The 27,783-nt window shown below is 35.4% G+C and overlaps 1 protein-coding gene across 4 annotated transcripts in view; it reads left to right on the top strand.

Annotated features, from left to right (window-relative positions):
• The window catches only part of PHF6 (PHD finger protein 6), a 51,216-nt gene extending 24,479 nt beyond the window's left edge, over window positions 1–26,737 (top strand). The window contains exons 6-11 of one of the 4 annotated variants that reach the window (XM_081126521.1): window positions 7,331–7,497; window positions 7,672–7,815; window positions 9,123–9,227; window positions 11,934–12,067; window positions 20,551–20,680; window positions 26,448–26,737. In XM_081126521.1, coding sequence (XP_080982647.1) covers window positions 7,331–7,497; window positions 7,672–7,815; window positions 9,123–9,227; window positions 11,934–12,067; window positions 20,551–20,680 — 680 coding nt within the window. In that variant the 3' untranslated portion in view covers window positions 26,448–26,737. Of the gene's footprint in view, window positions 1–7,327; window positions 7,498–7,671; window positions 7,816–9,122; window positions 9,228–11,933; window positions 12,068–20,550; window positions 20,681–21,002; window positions 24,138–26,447 lie in introns of those variants that run through there. The other 3 variants (XM_081126519.1, XM_081126520.1, XM_081126518.1) reach the window with 3 other exon arrangements.
• Window positions 26,738–27,783: the final 1,046 nt, after the last annotated feature.

Below are 27,783 nucleotides of genomic sequence, written 5' to 3'. Positions count from 1 at the left end.
CTTTTTCTTAAAAAAAAAAAAAAAATCCACCAAACATTTATTGAATGCCTGCTCAGTGTGGGCACATTAGGGAATTTAGAAAAGTGGTCCCAGTGAACAAAGAGCTTACAGTCTACTCAAGGTATGACAAGAGTAATAATTAACAATTGAATAGAATTTCATAGTTTACAAAGCACTTTTCACAAACATCTTAAAGCAGCCTCTTCAGGAAGTTGTTAATCATTATTGCTGTTTGATATACTAAAAGGCTTTGCCTTGAGAATGTTAAGTAACTTTACTAAGTTAAGACCTAGTAAGTGGCAGTTTTCAGACTTTCTGTCCAGACTTTCATACTCTTAATTGATGTGAGAATTTAGGATGGGGAAGGAAATGTAGCTTAAACCAGGAAGGTAGAAGGTGAGCAAAACTGATTAGGAAGGAGAAATGAATTGGTAAAGGGACAGATAGGACTTTATAATACTAGGAGGAGAGTTGGTTTCCTGGTAAATTGGTCACTCCTGTGCCTCATAGAGGCAATCAGAAAGGTAACCTGGCCATTCTAAAGTGACAGACATTCTGGGACCTGTGCTCATAAAGGTTGGGAGCGATTGGTGTGGCACAGAAGGGCAAGCTTCTTTTGTCACCTACCTTATCGGCCTGGATTTTTAGAATTTGCAGCTGTGAATGCAAGGGTCAGGTTTTGTTTTCATTGCATTCATCTGTCTGAATAGATATAGGAACAGTGTACAAAAATCAGTAATACCAGAGTATACACTGTAAGTAAGTTTTCCTCCTATCCTTGCCCTTGCATCTCAGTTTCCAAATTCCTTTGCTAAAAGCAGCCACTATATCAGATTCTTATGCGTCCTTCTGGAGCAATTCTGTGCATACAGAAGCGTGTTTAATTATTCTTTTTCTAACTTGAAATGTGTATTTCCATGATAATAGGTATTACCATTTTAAAAGCATCTAGTAACTCACATATATATTTGTCCCAGCTCTGTCACCCCCTAGCTTTGTGACCTTGGGCAAAATTATTTAACCTTTCTGAATTTATTTCCTTACCTATAAAATGGGAGATGAGGATGGGGATTGATACAACCTCATGGGGCTGTTGTGAGGCCCAAATGAGATAAAGCATATAAACTGCATAGCATATCTGGTGTAGTCACAACTTCGAAAACTCAAATGTTAGCTTCTTTTTGAGTATTTCCAGTTCATACCTTAAGTGGAAAAGGGCAAGGCACAGAACAGGATGCTTAGAATGCCATTTGTTTGTATATCCTTTTAAAAACACATTTGCATACCCAGAGAAAATAGTAGCTGACATTTATTGATAGCATCCTATGTGCCAGGCACTGTTCTGAATGAAGTACTTTACATGCATTACTAACTCAATTCAGGAACCCTCTGAGGTAGGTCTCACGTCCAGTGACACAGTCTGTGACAGACACAGGATTCAAAACCAGGCTCTCAACCCTTGAGATTGAGAAAAGAAGCAGTTAACAGTGGTTATCTTAAGAGGGAGGGAAGAGAGCATGTAAGAAGAAAGGGAAGCAAGAAAGCCAGGGTGTCAGCTGGGAGTGCAGAGCAGGTGGGACTGGGAAGGTGGAAAGGAAGACTTTTCACTTCTTTTATTCAGATCTTTTATAATTAAAGAAAATATTTTTTTAAATGTTGAAACATTTTTGCAGTTTTGATTTGGGAAAAGAAAACCAATAAGTAACCACAAAATATTTAAACAAAGGTTCTATGACTAGCTTTGTACTCACATTTTCATGTGCATTTTCAGTTATTATTTTGTGTAGACTTTTTGTTTTGTTTTGCTCTGTTCTCACCGGAGGATATTTTTTCCTTTTTTTTTTTTTTTTTTTTTTTTTTTTTTTTTTAGAGAGAGTGGAAGGGTGGAGAGAGGAGGGGAGAGAGAGGGAGGGAAGAAAGGAAGGAGGGAGAAACATCGGTGTGAGGGAGACACATCAATTCGTTGCCTCCTGATGCTCACCTGGGCCCAGAATCAAACCTGCAACCCAGGTACATGTTCTTGACCAGGAATCAAACCTGCGACCCTTCAGTGCATGGGCCTGTGCTCTAACCACTGAGCCACACAGGCCAGGGCTCAATTATTTTTTAGGATAAGTTCCCAAAAGTAAGATCATTAGGTCAAAGGGTTCAATCTTTTTAAGGTTCCCATACTTCTTTCTAGAAAGATTGTGCTAGATTATATTCCCATTAGCAGTGAATGACTTTATCCCGTCCTTTCATCACATTGGATGTTATAAATTCTTTTAATTACAAAGGTGGTACATTGCCCATTGTTTTAAAAAATTAGATTAACCAAAGAACATGCATATTTGCATAACCCAAGGACACAGACAATAGTGTACTGAAGGCCTGGGGTGGGGCTGTAGCCAGTGGAGGGGGGCAAAGAGGGAAAAATGGGGGACATCTGTAATACTCTGAACAATAAAAGTAAATTTAAAAAATAAACGAAATTAAAATAGTACAATAATACTATTAAAATTAAAGTAGTTTAGGAGGCACTTACTTCACCCTCAGATCACATTCTCTAGGAGTAACTAGTAATAACAATTTGGTGTATATCTTCCCAGAGCCTTTTTTACGTACAATCTTACACACACACACATATGTATGTATACACACACACACACATATACATATATATGTATATGCATACTTAAAAAAACAAAACAGTGGCATCATAGTATGTATAATAATGTTATACAACTTGCTTTTGCCATTCTCTGATGTATCGCAGACATCCTTTCCCGTCAGTGCACACAGGTAGAACACATTTTTAAAAAAATATGTTTTTATTGATTTTAGACAGAGGAAGAGAGAGGGAGAGATAGAAACATAAATGCCTCAACATTGATTGGCTACCTCCTGCACACCCCCTGCTGGGGATTGAGCCTGCAAGCCAAGCATGTGTCCTGACCAGGAATCAAACTGGGACCTCCTGGTGCTCTGGTCGACGCTCAACTGCTGAGCCACACTGGCCAGGCAGAACTCATTCTTTTGAAAACAGTTATGCCCCCTAAAATAAATAGAAGTGCAGTTTATTTAAGGATTTCTCTATTAACAAAAATCATATCTATTTTTCACAAATACCTATAAAACTGCATTGATCTTCCTTACACATGTCCTTATGTATGTATACAAGTGATTCTGTAGAATAGAGTCCTAGAAATGGGGGTGCCAGGTGAAAGGGTTTGTGCGTTTAACATTAAGCACTGTCACATGTACCCAGTTTATGCTCCCACCAACAGTGTATGAGAGTATCCAGTTCCCCACACCTATGTTGGATATTATCAGTCTTTAATTTTTGCCTATCTGGTTATCTCATTTAATTTCCATTTCTCTTATCACTAGTAAGGTTGGGCTTCTGCTAGTTTTTCTTAGTCATTTATAGTTCTTCTGTGAATCGCCAGTTCCTATCCTTTTCTCATGTTTCTCCTGAAGCTTGTCTTTTTAAAGTTGATTTGTAGTGTTCTCTGTAATGGAGATATTAATCTTCTGTCGCTAAATGCAAATGACTTCCCAGTTTATCTTTTATCTTTTCATTTGGCTTATGGTGTTTGTGCCGCACAAAAGTATAGTCAGATCTCTCATTCTTTTTCTTTATGACTTCTTAGGTATCCCAACCACAAGATTATAAAAAATATTCTCCTTAATTTTCTTCTGTTATGATTAGATTTTTTAATCCATCTCTAATTTTTCATATGGTATGACGAATGAATCTCAATTTTTTCTAAATGAATAGCCAACTGTGCCATCATGTCTTTCCTCTGCTCATTTGAATATATATATTTTTTATTGATTTTCAGAGAGAGGAAAGGAGAGGGAGAGATAGAAACATCAATGATGAGAATCATCAGTTGGCTGCCTCCTCTACTCCCTCTACTGGAGATCGAGCCCGAAACCTGGGCATGTGCCCTGATCCCGGGAATCAAACCAGCAACCCCTTGGTGCACAGGATGACGCTCAATCTACTGATTGACACCGGCTGGGCTCTACTCATCTGAAATGCCACCATTATCATACTCTGGAACCTCATATATATATATATATAGGGCCTATTTTCTTTCTCTTTTTATAAAATTTGTTTTACTTCTTACTTCAGTATATTTGGTAAGGCTTAATGGGGGTCTAAAAAGACCATAAGAATGGAAGGAGAGAGTGCTTGAAAAGATTAGATTTAAGTGTAGATTTTTCAAATGCAACTTCATTGAGTCAATTTTCAGTCTTTCTCTTCTGCTGATATATCTATTCTTGTGCCAGTGTTGTAACTGCTGCTGCTTTAAAGTATATTTTGGCCCTGGCTGGTGTGGTTCAGTTGGTTGCAGCATCGTCTCACACCCCAAAAGGTGGCAGGTTTGATTCCCAGTCAGGGCACATATCCAGGTTGTGGATTTGATCCCATGTCAGGTACCCCTCTCTAAAATTAAAAAAATAGTATATTTTGATCTTTTTATAAAAAGATATTCTCATATATTGTACTTTTATTCTTCCAGAAAACCATGGAATCAACTTTTAGGTTTCACATTTTTGGAGTTTTGTTCAATTAGATCAGTGAGAACTGATATCATTCTCATGTTGGTCCTGTTCATGCAGAAGCATGGTCTACCTGAACATTTTTGTGGGGTTACTTTTATATTTTTATTTTTAACACATTTTTGTTGGGTTTATTGTAGCTTTTTATAACTATTTTAAGTCTGCTCTTTTGATAGGTGAAAATGATATGTCACTTAATTTACACTTCTTTGGTTCTAGAATAGTCAGACTTTCTAAAAGCATGTTTACTTACATTCTGTGAATTATTTATATTTTTGATCCATTTTTCTGTTGGAGTCTTAATCTTTATGAGCTTATATCATAAGGATTCTAATCCTTTGTAATAGGTACAGCAAGATATTTTTCAGCTGCCTTGTAATTTTAACATTTTTTTTTACTTTCACAAGTTTGAAAGTTTGATATAGTTAAATCGATCAGCTTTTTGTGATTTTTTTTTCTTTTTCTTTTTACTATTGCTGTTATAATGTCCTCTAAAATTTTATACTGAATGATTCCATATTTAGGACAAATAAATATGCCATGTGGAAAACTAATAATGTTGGCCTGATAATGGAATCAGTTAAGTAATTTCTTTATAGATGTTTAATAATATAGTGTTATTATAGTGTTAGTGATTATCTTCTTTGTAAATAACAATGTTATGTATATTGATTGAAACATTTGTTTATGATTTTTTTGTATTAAGAGTTTAATTTTTGGCAAGTTTAAGTAATTCTAACGGCTTTAATGAAATTCTGTGTATTAACATTGTCAGTTTAAATGTTTAAAGTAGATAGTGTGTTCTGATATAAAACTTGCTATATGGTTAAGGTCAGAAGATATCTTTAATTGACTTGTGTGTTGTCACAAGGAGATTTATTCACATGAATTTGTCTTATTGCCTGTAAAACACTATCCACTACCTTTGACCTTTCCCCCTTGTTCCTTCCCTCAAATCCTACAATAGTTACATGAAGTTGCATTGATATAAATTTTTATTAACTGTTTTACAAACAGTGTAAGGTTCTCAGTTCCTAAAGTTTACATATTTAGTTACACTAATTGAATTACCTTTTTCTTTTTTTAATTCTCATCCAAGGATATGGTTTTTTCGATTGATTTTTAGAGAGAGAGGAAGGAAGAGAGATGGAAAGAAACATCGATGTGAGAGGGAAACATCGATCGGTTGCCTCCGAAATGCACCCCAACCGAGGATCAAACCCTCAGCCTGTGTATGTGTACTGATCAGGAATTGAAACCCCCACCTTTTGGTGTACAGGGCAGCACTCCAGCCAACTGAGCCACCAAGCAGAGTGAATTACAGCCCCCCCTTTTAAATCATAATGAATGTGCTTCTATTTGTAAAATAAAACTTTAAATATATTTATTAGGAAAGATCACAGGAGCCAATTTGCTTTCTCATTGAGAAATTAGTCCCTGGAATTATAATCAATAACTTATGGTACAAGAAGAAACAAAGAAGATATTAGAGCTATGCCTAAAACTTTCTGTAGTTTCACCCTAAGTCAAATGAACATTTGTGGGTTTTTTTTTTCTTTTTGAGCACTAGCTACATTGTCTTATATACAGTAGGCCCTCAGTAAGTAAAATATTTGTAGTGAATAACTAAGATTTTTAAAAAATATATATCTTTATTAATTTCAGAGATAGGAAGGAAGAGGGGGAGAGAGAGATAGAAACATCAATGATGAGAGAGTCATTGATTGGCTGCCTCCTGCACGCCCCCTGCTGGGGATGGAGCCCACAACCTGGGCATGTGCCCTGACCGGGAATCTAACCCCGATCGCCTGGATCCTAGGTCCACGCTCAACCTCTGAGCCACACCCTGGCGGGCTGTAGTGAATAACTAAATGAAACAGCTTCCACTAATGGTAGAACTTCTTTTCAAATTGCTGGGAAATGCAGTTCTAAAATGGCTACATAAATTTTGTTTAATCCATTAAAGTATGTACTGCTAACCTGCAATATAGCTTTTCTACCACTTATGTTAGAAATTCCTTTTATACTTAATATTTGTTTAATTACTTGATCAGTTAGTTCATTTGTAGAGGTCTTCCTTGTTGAATTTGATCGTTTCATTTTCATGGTAGTTTACAGAGCTGTCTAGAGTAGTACTGTCCAGTAGGCTTTTCTGCAATAGAAACATTCTATGTCTGTGATGTCCATTATCTTGCCACATGTGACTAATAAGCATTTGAAATGTGGTCAGGGCAATTGAGAAACTGAAGGTTTAATTTTACTTAATTATAAATGACTTAGCTTTTAAAAAGTCTCATGTTCCTTGGGGCTCCTGTGTTAGACAGCGCAGGTAAACCTACAGTATGTTCATTTAGTTTTCTGAGTTGTCCTAAGTTCATTTTCTAGGTAAGTGTTCTGATTTCACCAACAGTATGAGGTAAAACTCTGAAACCTACAGTAAAAAAAAAAAAATACAAGTGCTAATTCTAAAAAATTAACTTATTACAGTTTAGAAATGTTTACTGAATTATGTGTACAGTCAAGATCACAAAACTCATTTTTATATAGAATTCTAAATTCAATGGACATAATTTTTCAATGATTATAATAAAAGTATTTTTATTTAATTTTTTTGCACTTATACAAAATGTTAGGTTGCTTTATTGAACATACCACAGAAAATTCCTTCTTGTTTCTGAAGGCAATTTTATTCTAAGGAGAAACCGCTGATCTAAAGACCCATGAACTAATGCTCAGTTTAAGATTGGTTCATGTAAAGCTTTTGTTTATTTTTAAGCAGCTGATTTAGAAGAAAGTCTTAATGAACATGAACTGGAGCCCTCGTCACCGAAAAATAAAAAGAAAAGTCGCAAAGGAAGGCCACGAAAAACTAATGTTAAAGGACTGACAGAAGATACCAGGTCCACATCCTCCCATGGAACAGATGAAATGGAAAGTAGTTCCTATGTAAGTAGGAAAGTGTTGTATTCTTACTTTTTGTTGCACTGTGAATATTTCATTTAAACTGTGTTTCTAGGTAAAATTAATCATTTGAAATGTTGACTAAGCTTGACCAATGTTGACTAATAACATATTTTCATGGATTTTTTGAACATTTTTTTTCCTCTTTTACATTTGCAGAGAGATAGGTCTCCACACAGAAGCAGCCCTAATGACACCAGGCCTAAATGTGGATTTTGTCATGTAGGAGAGGAAGAAAATGAAGCAAGAGGAAAACTTCATATATTTAATGCCAAGAAGGCAGCTGCACATTATAAGTGTATGGTAAGCATGGTTCATTTTATGTGCTTTTAAACCCAAGTTTGTTTTTTTAATATTTTTTTTTTATTGATTTCAGAGAGAGGAAGGTAGAGGGAGAGAGAGAAACATCAATGATGAGAATCATTGATCAGCTGCCTCCTGCACGCCCCCTACTGGGGATCGAGCTTGCAACCTGGGCATGTGCCTTGACCGGGCATCGAACCCGGACCTCCTGGATCCTAGGTCGATGATCAACCACTGAGCCACGCTGGCCAAGCTAAACCCAAATTTTTTGAAAAGAGTTTAGATAGTAACCAAATATGGTACTCCCCCCAACCACATTAGTATTTTATAATTATGAATAGTATATCCTACAATTCCAAATCTTAATAAACTTTAGATTTTTAAAAATATAGCCTTTATAATTTAGTAGGATTTAATTAATTCTAATTATACTTACCATATTCCAGATAATCCATAATTAAAACTGCAAAACTTTCAGCCCTGGCTGGTGTGGCTCAGTTGTTTGGGTGGCATCCCGTGCTCCAAAAGGTTGCTGGTTTGATTCCCCATCAGGGCATATGCCTCGGGTGTGGGCTCAATCCCCGGTAAGGGACATGCAGGAGGCTGCCAATTGACGTTTCTCTCTCTCCCTCCCCTTTCCTTTCCTGTCTCTCTAAAAATCAATTAAAAATCTTTAAAAAACAAACTGTAAAACTTTCAACTTTATAAACTTGTCATGGAAGATATATTTGCGTCCTTAGATATAGGTCTGACATAACATAAACGTTTTTGAATTAGATTGTGTTGAATTTCTCATCCCATTTATGATTAAGTTTTAAATATATATTATTTATACCAGAGGTTCTTAACCAGAGACGCATATTAGATTTACCTGGGGAGCTTTTTCCAAGATATGTACCCCTAGAGTAGATCCTAAACATGTCTCATTTGGGGGAAAGAAATCCCTAGGTAATACTGATCTGCATCTATGGATGAAATTTGCCAATTGAAATAATTTTTAAAAATCTTGTGGAAATGTAAAACAGTTGAGATGACAGCATGACACTGTTGAAATCTACATTGTTTAATGAAGTATTTAATCTTGGCTCCGCACTGGCAACATTAGTTTTATTTCATTCTCTTTATTTTGGGTTATATTTCAATCAGACATGGGAATATATTAAAAATATCTGAATCAGTACTTGATTGTTAAGGAAAAGTCCTCTTTCTCAGGATACTGAGGTAATGTAACACATTTGTTATTATGTTTAGTCTTTTTCTCAAAAGGATTCTGAATATTAAATGTTCTTGCATCTTTTCTTCTCTAGTTATTTTCTTCTGGCACAGTCCAGCTCACAACAACATCAAGAGCAGAATTTGGAGATTTTGATATTAAAACTGTTCTTCAGGAGATTAAGCGAGGAAAGAGAATGGTCTGTGGTTTTATATTTATGCTATGCGACGTTTCTCTTCTGACTTTCTGCTTTAAATATAGAACGCATCTCAAATTTATTCAGCCATCAAAAAAATTAATGTAAAGTAGTTCCTATGTTAAAGCACAGCATCTGTTTGACTGACTTGTAGTATTAATAAAGGGTGCTGATGTTACTGAAACTTATCCCTCTTTCTATGTATCTTCATTACTTAAGAGAATTATACTGAGATTTACATTTCAGGGTATTTGAGAGTCTTTTAATAAAAAAAGAAGATGTGAATGGAATGTAACTTATTTTTTTTTAAAATACGTCTTTATTGATTTCAGAGAAAGGAAAGGAGAGAGAGAGAAACATCAATGATGAGAGTTATTGAATGGCTGTCTCCTGCACGCCCCTACTGGGGTCAAGCCCACAACCCAGGCATGTGCCCTGACCGGGAATTGAACTGCGATCTCCCAGGTCATAGGTTGATACTCAACCACTGAGCCATGCTGGCCAGGCTGGAATGCTTATTAAGCTTAAAATATTAATATTGTTTAAGTTTCCCTAAAGAAAAATTCCAAAACCTCAAGAGAGCATTGAGAACCTCCCCATGTTGTTATTCATTCTTTTTTTCAAATAAAAGGAACAGTTTTTTCAGAGCCTTCTGTTTAGTTAAAGTTCACATACACAGTTATGTTTCTTAAAATGTTTATCAAAGCTTTAAAGTTTTTTTTAAATGTGCCTAAGTCTCATGTTTTTGAGCATACTGAATTACTAATAAATAGCTTTAAGTAATATCGGCATCTTTTCATCATTCCTTTACAGTTTATGAATATTATAAAATGTCAATGGAATGCAAACTCTTTTCTTTAAGACAGCAATTACTTCTAGAAATGACTTTAATTTTTGAAAATTTTTAATTGTGAAAATTTTCAAATATGTCAAAATTAGAAAGACTAGTAACACACGTCTATCCATCACCTTGACTCATCAGTTATCAAGAATTTGCGGCACTCGTTTCATCCATGCCTTTTAATCTTGTTGCTTGAAGTATTTCAAAGCAGAGCTGAGACTTGATATCATTTCACCTCTACATATTTCAGTATGTATCTCTTAAAAGTTGGACATTTTCTTACCTAACCACAGTGTCACTATACTTTATAAATTAACAATGAGTCCTCAGTGTCATTTAATACCCAGTTTGTATTTGTATTTCCCGAGTTGTCTCAAAATTATCTTCTTAAAGTTCATTTGTGTGAATCAGAACCCAGAGGAGGCCCATACATTACATGTGGTTGTTATATGTTACTTAGTGAGCCAGGGCACGCCCTCTTCCCTGTCTTTGTTGTTTCTGGTTTTGTTTTGTGTATGCCATTGACTTGTTGAAGAAAATTAATTGATTGTCCTGTAGACTTTCCCACGTTTTTATTTGTCTGTTTGCTTTTTCATGATGCCATTTAACTTGTGCCTCTATTCGCCAGATTCTCTTTTAAAGTGAAGTTAGATGTAAAGTCTTGATTAGATTCAGTTTCAACATTTTGGGGGGTAAGAATGCTTTACAGGTGGGACTATATCATCCATATTTTATTACATCAGACAACTCATAATGTCTGATCCTTGAATTCAGGTGGTGAGTCTGATCCTCCACTTTGAAATTGCTCTTCAGCCTTTCATCTAGTGGTTTCAGACATTGATGATCTTTGTTCGAATCCATTAGAAATGACCGGTTCTTTGTGGAACTGCACTTTTGAAGGTGTGAAGATTGTAGATGTTCTTTGTTCCATTTAAATCCATTTCAGTTTATTGATACTTTGATTACACTTTTAAAAATGAAACTCCTTTAAAACACAATGTATAGACTAAAAAAGGGGGTAAAAATCACTTCATCATATCACACAGAGAAATGTTGTATCATATAGCTTAAGTCCAAATAGGAGACTGGGATAACAATTCAGTTCTTTTGATCACCTTATTTATCTCTGCACTGTTGAATATTAGGGTAAGCACTAACCTAGCATTTCCCCAAGTGTGCTTCAAGGGAAATTAGTCCAAGATGCTTCCCCAGCCCTCCAAAAAATAAAAGGGCATCTGGAATTCAATAAACTTGGGAACTGTTTACTATACCCTCCTTCTTGGAGAAAACGTGAGAAGTTCTTCCATCGAGCAATCTGTTTAAAACGAGCATTTCTCAAACTTCTTTGGCTATGAGACCCTTTTGTCAGTAGCCACCTTTTAATCTCGAACATTCTTGAGGCAAAGCTGATCTAGGCCAGATTGAGGTCTTGAAAAAATTTCAGCCCCTTCAGTCTCCCTTTGACCTTTTTTACCTACTTGGCAGCAATCCCTCTGGGGGGGGGGGGGGTTGCTTCCCTGTCGTTTCATTCTATAATAGGAGAGCAAATAGGGAAGAAGCTGACTACTAAAATATAGAATATCATTCTTTTTGTGTTTGACAGTATTAAGAAGTGTCTAATTTTTGTTTATATGTCAAATCTCTAACAGGGGATGACTTAATATTAGAAAATCTATCAGTATGGTTTAAATTGCTGCATTATTTAATATATTGCTATATAATAAGTTCAGTGCATTATTTTTCAATAGAATTGGCTGTATTCTTTGTAAGCTGGAATGTTTGGCTGAAATATGACTAAAATAGAAAAAATGTGATCGCATAAACTTTGAAATAGTGCTTATGATTATCCTCTCTCTTCCCTTAAACAGAAATGTACACTTTGCAGTCAGCCTGGTGCTACTATTGGATGTGAAATAAAAGCCTGTGTTAAAACTTACCATTACCACTGTGGAGTACAAGACAAAGCTAAATACATTGAAAATATGTCACGAGGAATTTACAAGTAAGAGAACAATTGTCCATTTTCCTAAACTTGTCAGTAAGTAACTGCCCTTAAATCAATGACATTACTTTACTTGATCACTATTTTATGTGATATTTAGCAAAGTATAGAATACTGAGGACTGTATGTAAGAAATGAGTACTACAAATAGCATTTTCTTCTGACTACACACCCCTGGATTATCATTCATTCAACCAGGATTTATTGTGCTTACTATGTGCCAGGCATTGTAGTCTAGTGGGAGAGACATATTAATTAAATGGCCACATAACTTAAGTATACAATTACAAACTACATAAGTGCTATAAAGGATACATTACCAAGCACTGTGAGAACATATTAACAAGGAGGTCCTAACCTAGTCCACAGTGGGAGAGTGTTTAGGAATTTCCTTAAGGAAATAGTGCTTGGGAATGTGTTGTAGGCAGAGAGTGGGACAGAAGCAAGGGTACAAATCGGGAGGTGAGTTAGGCTACTGCTGAGGGTCCAGGTGCCAATTGCTGGGAGCTTAGAATAGGATAAGGTTACGGAGATAGAAGTCAAAAGATACTCATGGAAGAATGATGAAAGAGTAAACTTCCAAGGTTTGAGATTACATGTTGCCCTCTTTTTTATGGGTCTTCCACTGTGCTGCATTGGGCTAGTGTTATCAATGTATATCTATAATGGCTCCATTTATTTAATTGAATGGCGAATAATTGGTAGGGATCCCTGAATTTTTTATTTGCCTGTGCAAATTATAAAGCACTTCATTACTCACATTCTCAGTAAGCAATGAACTAGTGACTAAGGATCTACTCTTGTGTATAAAGCAGTTTACATAAACAGTCACCCTGATATTTCAGTTTCTGCATGAGGTACTAATGCTGTATTCAAAAGGTGCAAAACCTTGTTTAATAATAAAAGCACACATATTATTTTCAAGTGAGTTCTATAAAGCCTTTAAGGAACAGATAGTTCAGTGTCCGTCCAGCGTACAGCAAAAGATGGAGAAAGCCTCTTGGTTCATTCTGTGGCACCAAAACTGACAAAGATAGTATTTAAAACAAAAACCATAAACCAATCTCATTTTATAAATACATATTCCAAAATCTTAAATTATTATAAAATCAAATCAAGTGCTGTATTCTAACAATTTAAAGACTGTTCAAAATTAGGCAATATATTAATGTCATCCATTATAATTAATAAAGAAAAATCCTATCCCCTCCTAGTGGATGGTGAAAAGACATTTGATACCATTTAACATCCTTGAATTTTAGTTCTTGGTAAGGTAGGATTCTTAATAGAGTGTTTATGAGAAAAAACAGCAAATAGCCTATTTAGTGTTAAAGGCACAATGGTCCCTAACCAGGGCTGAGCCTCAGAATCACCTGGAGGTGGATAGGCCCTCTTTAGAAATGTTCTTTGCTAGGCCGATGTCACTCAGTGGTTGAGCATCGAGCTATGATCCAGGGCTCAATCCCTGTAGGGGGCGTGCAGGAGGCAGCCAATCAGTGACTCTCATCATGGATATTTCTATCTCCTCTCTCTCCCCCTTCCTCTCTCTCCCCCTTCCTCTCTCTGAAATCAAAGATATATTTAAAAAAGGAAAAAAAGCCATTCTTTGTCTGGGCGCCACCCTCAGAGATTTAAATTCAGTAGGTAGAGGCCCAAACCATGTATTTTGATGACTCCCCAGTTGATTCTCATGCTCATCTCTAATTGAGAAACACTCTGCTAACATACTTCCATTCAGATCAGGAACAAGACAAGGTGCCAACTACCAATGTTGCTTTCAGTGTTCTTCTGGAGGGTTAAGCCAGTGTAACAAGAATAGGAAGAAAAATGTATAATAAATATTATGAAGGAAAAATGTCAGTGTTATTGATACCATTATCTACCAAGAAAAGCCAAAGGAATCAGCTCTGAATTTACTAAACTTAATAATTACTCAGTAAGTTGATGCATATGAGATTAATTTTTTAAAACAATTGCAGTAATAACTAGTTAGAAATATAAAAGAAAAATGTTCACCTCTCACCCCACACACATACATACACTAAGGGTGAACCTTTACTTTAAAAAAAAAAAAAAATAGCATTTTACACAGGACCCAAATGAATGACAAAGTATATTACGTTTCCTGATGGAAAGATTCAACATTGAAAGATGCCTTTTCTCCCCAAATGAATGTATACATTTAACACAATTAAATGAAGTCCAAATTTTGGACAATTTTGTTTAGAAGAGTAAATGTGGTATTATTTTTTTATTAGTAATGATTAAGTTACCTTATATAGCAGGGAGAAAATAGAAGCTTAAACAAGATAGAACTTGGTTTTTCTCCTAAAAGATATTCCGAGAAAAGAAGTCCAGATGTGGTAGGCAGCTCTTCAGTGTCATTGGGGATGCAGATTACCTTCTTTCTGCTCTCCCATCTTTGTGGCCTCCTTCCATGGGAAGTAGGAAGAAGCAGGAACAAAGAAAAATGGAAGAACAAAGTGGCTTTTCCTTCAGCTGAATCCATCTTTAATCAGCCTTGGAGGTTTTACACACACACTTGTGCTCAGCATCTCATTTGTCAGAATTTAGTCACATGTCCAAGGGAGGCTGGGAAATGTACTCTTTTTTTAGTTTTTATTTGTTTATTATTTTTTTATTGTTCAAAATATTACAGATATCCCTTGTTCTCCCCATTGACCCCTTCCCCCCCCCGGAAATGTACTCTTAGTGGGCACATGGCTACCCAAATAAAATCTGGTTTAGTACTATGGGGGGAGGGGTAGAAAAGAGATACTGAGGTAGTATCACATGCAGCCAAGAAAATTTTTAATGCAGTTGAGAGGAGAAATCTATTAGATATCAAACCAGTCATGTGGTAATTAAAATAGTATGGTACTGGCATAGTGACTTAAGATCACAAGAAACAGATCCATGTCTTTGTTGTTATCTTATAAATAATTATGGTAGCATTCTGTATCTGTGGAGCTGGGATGAATTATTCAGTACCTGATACCTATACAATTGGCTCTCCATTTAGAAAACATAATTTGGATCCTTATCTTAGACTGTACCCCCCAAACAGATTCTAGATGGATTAAAAACCTCAATCATAAAAAAACTGAATAGGAAATACAGGAGAATTTTTCTCTAATCAAGTATAGAAGGTCTTTGTAAACATGCTAGGAAACTCAAAATTTTTATTTGACTACATTAAAATTAGACTGCATAAAGAGAATTCCAAATCATTAAGAAAAACACAACCCCATTAAAAATGGGCAAAGGAAATGAACAGGCAATTTATAGAAGAAATAGCCATGGGTTGGTTGTAAGCATGTGAAAAACTGTTCAACCTTATTAGTAATGAAGGAAATGCAAATTAAAACAAAATCTTAGCTATTTTTGCCTATCACATGGGCAAAGATTAGTAGGATTCATATTATCTAATGTTAGGTTCTAGAGACACAGGCATTCTCATTGGATGTTCAGGTAGGATGTAAATTGGTACAGCTTTTTACGAGAGCAATTTATCCCTGGAGACCAAACCTTGAAATAATGCATTTGCTACTAGTCTATTTGTAGGGATTTATCTCAGGGAAGTGAGCAGACGATAGTACAAGGATGTATGTGCAAGAAGTGTCATTGTATTACTGTTAATGATTGCTGCTATATCCACTAGGGCATCTTAGAATTAACTATTGTAAGGACTGACCAGATTACCATAGATGGCATCAGTCTACTCAAGACAGGAACTGCAGGTTGGCAGCAGGGCAGCATCATGTATTCCTCTTCTGTGGGCGTCCTTGCAGGAGTCAGTGTAGCAGCACAGCTCAGGTCCAGCAAGACACGATCCACATGGAGCGGGCTTGGGACCCACCCTGCCTTAAAAGCCTCATAGCCCATCAGAGCCAGTGCCTCTTACAAGTTATATAGGCATAGGTAATTTTCAGGTTATACCACAAAGAGGACCAAGGATAGCTTCTTATCAGAATATTTATAATTCTCCCAATCAAGATAGAGTCTACCAATTTGAGGGTAACATAGCTCAGTAAAATAGTTAACACACCCATTTTTCAAAGTTGCCTGTGGAACAGAGCCAGAGAGTTAACCAAAGGTGAAATTCTCACGTAGAATGGGAAAAGATTTTTGTTAAACTTTTACCAACAATAGCAAAATAAACCAGAATGTTCATCAGGAGACTTAATAAATTGTAGTTCATGCATGCAGCAGTTAAGTAATGACTTAGATCCATGTGTGGAGTTGTGAAGAGGTATTTCTGTGATAGAATGAGGTGGGAAATAAGTTGTACACGTGTACAAGATATATGTATATTTTCATATACATAAAAAAATTTCTAGGAACATATTCAGTAAACAATTGTTACCTCTCGTTCGTTGCATGTCAACGGAGGCGAAGAGGCAATTTTATATTCTCAATACTGTGGTGTTTGGATAGTTTTATGAGTAGTATACTATTATTTAAAGTAGCCATTACTATTTTAAAATAACCGGCCCATTTTAAACATCTAAAATCAGATATATGCAGTAGTAGTGTATTTAAATTTAAATTTTACGTGTTTTTATTATAATAGTTACCATTTTTATCTTGGGGAAAAATGGAAAATATAGATAAGGAAAAAACACTGAATGTCAACTTTGATTCTGTCACCAGAGATAACAATTTTAAATCTCGGAATACTTTCTTCAGACATTTGTGTGATTGTATATATGTATATTTATAAAAACAAGATTTTATTCTATATACTGTTTTATAATCTGTTTTCCACTTGCTATCCCCAAGACATTTTTTCTGTGACATTAGTTTTACATCACCATTTTTTTAAAAAATATATCTTTATTGATTTCAGAGAGAGGAAAGGAGAGAGAGAGAGAGAGAGAAACATCAATGATGAGAGAGTCATTGATCGAGCCCGCAACCCGGGCATGTGCCCTGACCAGGAATCGAACCCTGATCGCTTGGATCTTAGGTCAACGCTCAACCGCTGAGCCACGCCCGGCTGGGCAACATCACCATTTTACAGATTGCATGATATTCCATTGCATGGGTGTATCAGATTGTTTAATCAGTTCCTTTCTGAGACATCTAGGTGGTTTTTACTTTTAACTATTAGAAAACCATGTTGCAGAGACCATCTCTAAACAAAAATATTTTCGCTGGGATCCATGATGATTTGAACGGCTCTTTATTTTTTCACACTTGAATTTGTTTCTAAAATCTGCTTATAATGTGGATCCCGGATTATTTTATCAGAGACCATTGAGTTCAAATGATAGTCCATATGCATAGTAGTTTAGTAGGGAAAGAAGGATAAAGAAATACAAAATACAAGGAGGAATATTTTTGAATGAAGTGGCTTCATTCTATATGTGGCTTTTTTTACTGGCCTTTTCTGGATCCTGAATATATTCATATTTAAAGAGCAAGGGAAGATTATATATTGATTGTTTTATCCTGTTTTATTATCTTTATTATATTTTTAAGCTATTTAAATATGTATTTTTTAAATGCCAATCTCCCACCTTAAAAAAAGTAAGTTCTGTGACAGCAGTGATCTTCTTTGTCTAGTCGACACCTGTGGCCTTGATGTCTAGATTGGTGAAGGACATGTAATGGGCCTGTGGAAAAATAATTCCATAAAAAGATTAAAATTTGTTTGAATAACAAAGGGCTTATCCTTTTAGATAAAATTCTCATAAAAAATTCAAAAATATACAAAAAATAGGATAATATAACAACTCCCCATCTCAACAGGTACTAAGTTATTGCCATAGTTGTTTCATCTATTTTTTTCTTCCTAGGGTACATTAAAGCAGAATCCTAGATTTCATCATTTTATCGCTACCTACTTCAGTAGAAGTTGCATGATATCCCTACATCTCTTAAAAAAATGGGTGTTCCTTACCTAATCACTATGCTATTATCATACTTTTTAAAATAAGTTTTTTGCATCATCTCATATTCAGGCCATATTTCTCCAGTTGTCTTGAAAATGTAGTTTTAGACTTGGTTTGCTCAATCTCGATACATGCAAAGTCTCTACGTTGCATTTGATGGATGTGTGTCTTGAGTCTCTCTTAATTACAAAAATCACTCCATCTTACCTTTTACCCCTATTTGTTGAAGAACCTCAATAAGTTGTCCTCTAAAAAAAAGTCTTACATTCTAGATTTTTCTTTCTACTTTTTCATGAGGCCATTACCTCATTTCTCTACCCCTCCATATTTCCCATAAATTGTAAGTTGGTTCAAAGGTTTAATTATATTCAGATTATATTTTTGGGAAGATACTTCATAGCTGCACAGTGTAGGAATCTCACTCTTGATAGTTGAACTCATGATTAAAAAAAGACGTGATTCCCAATGTGCAGTGTTTGAAGAGTACAAATTCTCTATAGTTCTTTGAAAATTATTGAAAATATTTTGAGAATAAAAAAGTAATAAGCAAAACTGGGTCAGAAGTCAGTTGTTACTATCATCCTTCCCCCATCCCCATGCCTGCCTTTTATTCTATGCACAAGTTAGAAACTTCTCATGTTAAAGTCATTTGTGGCTGGTTAATTCCTATATGATCCTCTTTTATCCATTGCTGACCACAAGAGGGCATCCACTGAACATTTTTTAAGAATTGCTCTATCTTGTCATCTTGTATCTTTTGCTCTATCTTGTCATCTTGTGTATACAGTCATGTACCATCTAACGATAGGAATATCTTCTGAGAAATGGGTGGCTGGGCCATTTCATCATCATGCGAACATTGTAGAATGCACTTCTCCAAACCTAGATGGTATAGTCTGCTACACACCTGGGCTATGTGGTATAGCCTTGTGCTCCTAGGCTACAAGCCTGTACAACATGTTACTCTACAAAACAACACAAGATTAAATCAAGCACAAGAGAAAATGATGCAATCAAGAGACACTGGAAACAGATGTATGAGGCTGCTGCCTGCATAACAACGTACTATTTTACATCGAACTTCCTTTTAATAAGTGGAAAGAGTACACTCTAAATTAACAATAAAAAGTATAGTATAGTTAAAAAAAAAAAAAGTATTGTATAGCAAATACAAACACCAGTAACATAGTCCTTTATTATTACCATTATCAAGTGTTAGGTACTGTACATAATTGTAAGTGCTATATTTTTATACAGCTGGCAGCACAGTAGGTTTGTTTACATCAGTATCACCGCAAACACTTAAGGAATGGGTTGTGTTATGATGTTATGGTGGCTATGATGTCACTAGGCGATAGGAATTTTTCAGCTACATTATAATCTTACGGGAACACTTTCCTATATGTGGTCTGTCATAGACCTAAACATTGTTATGCAGCACATGGTTGTAATTTACCTAAAACTGAGCTCAGATCAGCCCACCCTTTGATTATGGTGGGGGTGGTTAGCAATTAAAAAAAATACATTGGTACGTATACATTAAAGTGGCCTAAACCCTGGTCCAAAATCGCCTGTGTGGCTATTTTCATAAAAAACAATGAACTTCATTTATACTGTGTATATGTCCAAATAAAAGATTGTTGGAGCTATATGATGTCAAAGTATCACTCCAGAGATTATTTGCTAATTTTAAAGGGGAAAACCTGTCTTTACAATGGACAAATCTGGCTGTCACCACCACCTTAACCAAATGATCAAACAGCACTACTAAAATGGAGAGTTCTGAAATTACATGCCTCCTGAAGTATGCAGGATCACCTACAAAGTATCCTGGACTAACAAAAAAAAATAAGTTGAACCTAAAGCTAACCAAGCCCTTGGGCTTTATTTCAAGTTTATAGGAAATATGGTGTGAGAGAGAGCCAAATAAAACAGTACTACAGTTAGACAAATCCAGAATGTGGTATAGCTGACAAGGTATCTAATCTAACTCTTTCGAAAAGAGTACGGGGGGAAAAATTTGGAAGAACCAGTCTAGATTAAGAGAGACATAGTCAAATGTAGTTCTTGGAAAACTGTCAGGTGATTCATAAAGTTGTTCTAATGAAGGCCAGGACACTAATGATGAAAAGGCATTTGAAGAGTTTGAATAAAAGTGTTGCATGAAATCTTGAGCAGAAAGCAATTTTATATATATATATATATATATATATATATATATATATATATATATATATATAATATAATTTCCTGAAATGTGCCTTTAAATAATGTTTTATATCAAAAACTTTGTTTTTAATTTCATTGGGCAAAATGAGGAATTGCTTTATATTTGGGTGTATGTGATAACTTTCATCCCAAACCAAAGGTTTTATTTCAGATAGACTTTAAATATCTCATTCATAGAGTACTTTCCTATCTTTTAGACAGAAATGGAGCTGCATGTAACTAACTGTGGAATGTTTTTAAGTGTGAATGAGGAAACCCATATTTTAAATGGGCACCAACCTCATCCACTAATGACATAAATGTAGTCTCATGAACAGTAACAAAACATTTTGGGATTTTTGTCTTTCATTATTGTAGACTATATTGTAAAAATCATAGTGGAAATGATGAGAGAGATGAAGAAGATGAGGAACGAGAGAGTAAAAGCCGGGGAAAATTAGAAATTGATCAGCAACGACTAACTCAGCAGCAACTTAATGGAAACTAGGTATGAAAGTTAATTATATCGGATCTGTTGTCAGAATATAATACACATTGGTAAAAACATGTTGAAGTAATGGTGTGCAGTATGATTTTTTTAATGCTATTATGTTTAGTTGAGCATGTTACTAGAATGCTGAGGATTGTGTGAGCTTGCATAGTTTTTTAAACTAGTGGATTTTGTAACAGTAAAAACAAGCTATCTACTTTATCAATAAATGTAGTTGTAATGTCAAATCAGTAAGATATCCTCGCTTCTCAATAACATTATATTTATTGTGTTCCCCTCAAGCATCATATTTTACATTTTCTTATCATCTTTTAAACAGGTTCATGGGACAGAGTTAGAAAACTGGGAATGAATAAGACATCCATAACTACTATTCTTTTTTCACTGTTTTCTAAAATCAAAAAGGGTTGTAACTTTTTACTGCCCAACTCTTAGATCCTTCATTGAACTGCCTAAAAACATCTTGTTTGTTCTGTGAGCCTTCTTCACTAGATGGCAGAGTTTGACATGTTGATATTACATAGCCGTAGTTTTCAGTTTCTGGGAAGCAATTGAAACACTATTAACCCTGTGTATAGTGTCAACAGTTAAAGCAGGTATTGAAATGAAGTAAGCTATATTTCTGGACTGAACAAAGTTCTGTTTCGAGTGTCTAAGTTTGTTTAGTGGATTCATACTCAAGGGAAAGCATAAGCAAATTTCACTTTACAGTGCAAACACGCCTCTGGTTGCAACACATGGGAATTTGTGAATTATTTTTTCACACTCAAGTAATGGAGGCTAGAAATGAAGAGAACTTTATTTTTCTCTTGGCTTTGACAGCAACTGCTAAAAATTTCTTCCAAGAAGTGTGCTAAAGCATTTCATTTGGTTCCTGTTAAAGTCGTTCTCACTGACCTACATGGACTCAGGCGGCTGGTGATTGTCAGCTATGAGGTCCAGTGCTTATGCCAAAATTCTCTTGACAGTAAACCTCTTCTTTTTTTCGTGTTATACAAAGAGCTTCTAGCAAAATGATTGGATCCTTTCAAGTTTGAACTAACATTTGGCAACAGCAAAGCAAACCTCTTTAAGATTGAAAGGGTTACCACTCACTAAGGACTTTAGCCACCATGTCTGAAACCCGTTCCTCTCAAGTGCCGTGTTGTGTGGAATGCTTCCGATATTGGCCCAAAGTATGTAAGGAGGTCTCATGTGCTCTAGGAGTAAAGAACAGTCTGCATAAAACAGTATTTATTTTTAATTTTGTGACCACTATTTTAGAAACTTTATTTAATATTTTTTAAATGTTTTCATGCAGTGCTTTGCTGATCTATTAAATTGGCTTTTGTGCCCTGCTTTCCCTCTGGTGGGGCTCGCTGTTTTATGGATCATCAGGATTGTTTCTCAAAGCCTAAGAATCCAGCCTTTTAGAAAGGATTCTCACACTGGCATTTCTAGCTAGTGATATTTTCTTCCATTTATCTTCTGAAGCACATTTGTATATTTCTTCATGGCAAAACCAAAAAACTTCAGTTGTGGTCTGCCTGATACTACCATAGCACCTCATTATCAAGGGTAGGGATTCTGATTTCTGAGTGATTAGTTAACCTACCACATTAAAGCAAATTTGTAAACAAGAAAAAATCATGTTAACATGACTGTACATCAAGATGTTTTGTATCTTATGGAAAAGCGTTTTTAAGATGTAACAGGTGGAAAATTACACTGTGCTTAATGAGTGATTTTTTTAACTGTTAGTCCCTTAAAGACACATTTGTCAAGTGTGTATTCACACATTTACTTAAATCAAGGGACTCGATGATTGCTTTATGTTAACTATTTTTTATTATTTTTAGATGTAAACTAGCTTTAGTAGTGGGTTGCTCTCCCTATATGTTTTTCTCTTCTTGCTCTAAATATGCCGTTGGGTTTTTGTGTGTGTGTGTGTGATGAATTTTCAAAATTCACCATGACTTGAAGTGCAACGACAGATCTAGATGTTTGTTTACCAAGCTATGTGACTTTTCCCAAAGGATCTGTACTTTATTTCCTTAACAGCAGCTTGAAACCCGTCATTTTAAATCTTTGAATCACTGTGTCTAGATCATTTTTACATCGTATACCATCAGTTTACCGGTGAAATGACAGAGCACCCTCATTTTTGGACAACTACTGTAATGATGTTTTTAGGAAAAATGGAAGGTGCCAGGGGTAATAATGGCCAGTCAATAATCACGTAATGGGCTTCGAATACTATAGCTGTCGGTTGATGGATTTGTTATGTAATCCAGTGTATGATTTTGTATGGGTTTGTTCAACCCTTCCTCTGCCACTAGCAACCAGAATAGCACTTTACCTTTTGGTTGGCTAGGTAAGTGGCTGGCTACCTATTTTTCTCACTGTGGTGTGATTGGCTATATAGTCTTTCATTAAAAATTGAAATGTAAATTGAAGTCACATGAAAAATCACCTTTGGTTGTAAACCTCCGATATTTTGATTTTTGTATCCATGTTTGTCACATGCTGAGTAAAAGTGCCTTACAATGTAAAAATTGTACAGTACTTATGTTCCCAAGTAGCATCATCATCTTCTGGGTAGTAATTACATTGTGGTATGAATATTTAGAAAAATGGACCTCAGCAGTGTATTTACTGTTCATCTCTTAAGTCCTTAACTGTAGTTTTAATAAGCATGACATTATTTGATAAGTATATAACATGTACATCATTTCAAAAATACTGCCATGACTGTGTTTTACGCATATTTTAGCTTGAAAAATTGAAGCATCTTTTATTTTTCCCTTTTCTCTTTTTTCCCAATTTTTGTTTTCTTTTTGTTATTGATATTCAACAGTGTAATCTTTGCAAGCGTATATTGAAGATTATTCTGGAGCATTTATTGCCTTACCAGAAATGTTAGTAAGAAATGTTCTTTAGAGTAGAAAGATAGACTTGAGTTTCTATACTTTAATAAGAGCTTTGTTCCTGGGGGGAGGGGGGGGAGGTGAATTTTACTTTCATCTCAATTTATTAAAAACCCACAGCTGATACATTTTATTTCAAAAGTTAGCAATTTTAGATTTTCAGATAGTACTTGCTCAGGAGTACATGCTACTCTAGATATTAAGAGAATAACAAGCTATATAGATCTACTGTTGAATCAGAATCTATGTACTTGAACAAATGTGTGAATCTTAAATATCTCAAAGCAAAAGAAGTGTTCTTCCAGAATGTTGCTTTTTTAAAAAGCACTCAAGTTAGACCAAGGTATACAGTTTTGTTCTAACAGACATTTAGGTTAATTGTAAAGATAAGGAATGCATTATGGGTCAAAGTCAAACATTCCTCTCTTGTTATGTATATTTTGTTCCTGTTATATTGGCTTTATTTTCAAAATTGTAGTTTGTAGCATTAGTTTCCTTTTATTGGTATTGCATATACTATTCATTCAATAAATGAGTTATGACTTTCATGTTTGTATGCATGTGTTTTTTGTGAACGGATATAATGAAGCTTATTTGTAACAGCAATAGTATTGTGTTCCTTTTAGTCTTGCTTTATTTCATGGTAAAATGCCTAGTTTGTTTAATAACTTGTTGCTAAACAAGCATGAGAGAGAGAAAAATGTGAATTTGAGTTTAGTTCCAAGTTTCACAACATAAACGGTTTTTATCATGGAGAGACAGCAATCTTTCAAGTACAACAGAACCCCATTACATCTTGGTTCTCTTATTATTATATTATTCAGATACCTATGGCCTAAATCATGTCATCTAAAACTTAGTTAAAAGGTGATTTTGAAAATAAACCAAAACTCCTAGTATAGTTAATCTGATTGGTAATAAGGGTGCAGGATTAATATTTGTCATAAAGGGATTTCATCTTATAGATTTAAATTTACTCCCTTTACCATGGACAGCTTGCTTCTAGTACAGTGCTTATATATTGAGGTGGCCATATCCAGGGCAGAAATCAAAGTTTTAATTAGTGGAATATGCTCATTCCATACACACAATTCCTAACCTGCCTTCAAGCTATAGGTTGATTAATGGTGGAACTATTTGATGGTGTGCTTTCCTGCAAATGTTACCTAATAGTGCTTGATGTGTGTGTGTAAAATCCATTATTTAGTTTCATTTTAATTACCACTATAAAATTATAGAGAAAGAATTTATGTGTGTTTTTTTTTTTTTTTTTTTTTTTTTTTTAGTTAATTGAAACTATTGACAGCTCTTTTTTTTGTGTGTGGTTTTTTTGTTGTTGTTTTTGGGGGGGGGGGGTGTTTTTTGCTTTGTCTTGGTTTTCAGCTGCAGTCATCAGCAATTGCTGAGGACATTCCAAAGCATAAACCTGGTAGAATTTCCCTAGGAAATTCTATGGCCAGCAAATGGCCAGTCCATCTTTGTAAGAGAAAACCTCAATCCATCTTTTTTTTAAAGAAAATGTTTTATTTACTTTTAGAGAGAGAAAGGAATGGAGAGGGAGAGAAGAGAAAAACATCAATGAGAGACATCTATTGGCTGCCTCCTGCATGCCCCCTATTGGGGATCCAGCCCCCAACCCAGGCATGTGCCCTGACCAGGAATCAAAACCAATGACCTCTCGGTGCATGGGTCAAAGCTCAACCAGCTGAGCCACCCCTGCCAGGGCTCAAGCCATCTTATATTTATATATTAGAGTCCTCACTTATGGAGACACAGTGCTGCTTTATCTATCAACTCGTGTGACATAATTTTGCCTTGTTAAGATAATGACATAACGACATTAAGGACGTAAGGAAAAATTTTATTCTTGACTTTTATTCAGAAGATGAAAACTACAAAATACCAGTTACTAAGAAAGTTAATGATGGCATTTTACAGTGTTACACTGTAACAGACAAGTTCTGCATATGGTCAGAATACTGAAGCCAAATCAGTCAGTGAGACCTGGGTCCTTGTCAAAAGATAGGAGATCCATAAACTTTCAAATTACACCTTTGTCTGTGCCTCTCTGGGACCGTAAATGTGTTTTTATGTTGGAGGTGGGGGCAGTGGCAGGGAGACAGGGAAGATGCAGCTGGGCAAAATGGGACCTGAGAGAGCAGATATTCCAGGGAGTGTTAGGTACTTGGAGATAGAAATAAGCTGTAGTTTAATATAGACACTGAATTTTGAGATGTTGAGTTTTTACAACAAAAGGATAAGGTTTTTCTGTTTACGAGTATTTTTAAAATCAGCTATTTACAGAATTTTTTATTTATAAAATTCATATATAGTCATAAAAATAAATGAAGTACTGATGCCTGCTACAACATGGGTGAGCCTTGGGAATATGCTAAGGAGCCCAGGCACAAAGGGTCACATATTGCATGGTTCCATTTATATGAAATGTCCAGAATAGGCAAGTCCATGACAGAATGCAGATTAGTAGTTTCCAGGGGCTATGGCAGGGGGGCGGGGGGGGGGGACGACGACGACCACAACACTGGGATGAGAAGTGACTGTCAACAGGTATGGAGTTTTTTTTTAGGGTGATGAAAACATCTTGAATTAGATAGTGGTGATAGTTATACAACTTCGTGAATATGCTAAAAGCCACAAATTATACGCTTTAAAAGGGTGAATTTTACCTCAATTTAAAAATAATATGTGTTCATTGTATAAAGTTAAAATATATGAAGATATATAAAGCAAAATATGAAAATTTCCCTTCTCCACAAGCCTACTCCCCAGTATTTGATGTGGAGCCTTCTAAGTGCTTGTGTAAATATGTAACTTAAACATTTTTTTATTATAAATAGGAGCATGCTGAACCTACAATCCTGCACCTTGTCTTCTTCACTTGAACAGCACAACTAGATTTCTCACATTCTGTTTAGCAGCTCATGATATCACAGTATATGGATGAACTGGAATCGTTCTATGTCTCACCTATATCTTCATGTTCTTATGCAAGTAATTTCTTAGGCTAAAGTTCCAGAAGTAAAGAGTATGTATGTACACTTAAAGTTTTGATCCAAAAAAATTGTGGGTTGAGTGGAGGTGGGCAAAGGCAAGGGTTGGGGGGCATTGGCGACATCTGTAATAGTGTAAACAATAAAAAATAAAGTTTAAAAAAAGTTCATCTATAGAGATTAAGCTTCCCCACTCCAAAGGACTGCTTTTGAATGAAAAGAGGTACGGTACCTTTAAAAAAAATCATACACATTTTTAGTAAATTCACTGAGGTTTTGATTTTGATATAAAGACCATATAGAATATATCTCAAAGTGGGCTATTATTTTTGAGAAACTGGACATTATATTTCATGTGTGAAAACGTTAAGTCAAAAGGTTTTGTTTCATATGTATTATTTTTTTAAAGATTTTTTATTGATTTTTAGAAGGAGAGGAAGGGAGAGGGAGAGAAACATCGATGTGAGCTAATCTGCCTCCTGCACGCCTCCTACTGGGGATCGAGCTGCAACCTGGGCATGTGCTCTCATCTCGAAAGGAACTGGTAACCTTTTGGTGTAGGTTCCAGCCCTGGTGGGGGCACAAGAAACAACCAACAAATGCATAAATTAATGGAACAACAAATCAGTGTTTCTTCCTCCCCTCCTTTCCTTTCTCTAAAATCAATAAATAACATTTTAAAAGAAAGAGTTACAAGCAACAGTTAACTGCATGTCTGAAAGTAAATTGTTGGCAAAATTACACAAATACTCAATTACATTGGTCAGTCAACATGATAGTTTCTAAATAAAGAATAAATTGAATGTAGTCAAAGGTGAATTGATACAACATGGAAATTAGTTTTTTTCCTAATTCTCAAAATCACCTTTGGTGCTAATTAGGTATTAATAACATTAGCCAAAAAGATTTGTCAGATGTATAAAATTACAAAAATAATTTTTTATGTTGCACCAGTAACAGCCTTTAATCATGTTTTGTATCACTCTTTTTTCATATGTTTATGGAATAATTATGTCTTTAGGAGGGGCAGCAAAGCAGGATGACTACATGAGAGTTCTTCACCTTCAAACTGCAGGGCTCTTGGAGACTGCTGGTATTTTCATTTCAGTGGTTAGTGAGACCATTTAACACACAGGCTTATTTTCCAACGGTCCTGATCCTTAAGCCCAATATGCTTATGTTC

Source organism: Miniopterus schreibersii (assembly GCF_964146895.1).
Source record: "Miniopterus schreibersii genome assembly, chromosome: X".
NCBI classification, from domain to species: domain Eukaryota; kingdom Metazoa; phylum Chordata; class Mammalia; order Chiroptera; family Miniopteridae; genus Miniopterus; species Miniopterus schreibersii.
Note: the sequence above shows the minus strand (reverse complement) of the source record. Positions and strands in the feature narration are given on the sequence as shown.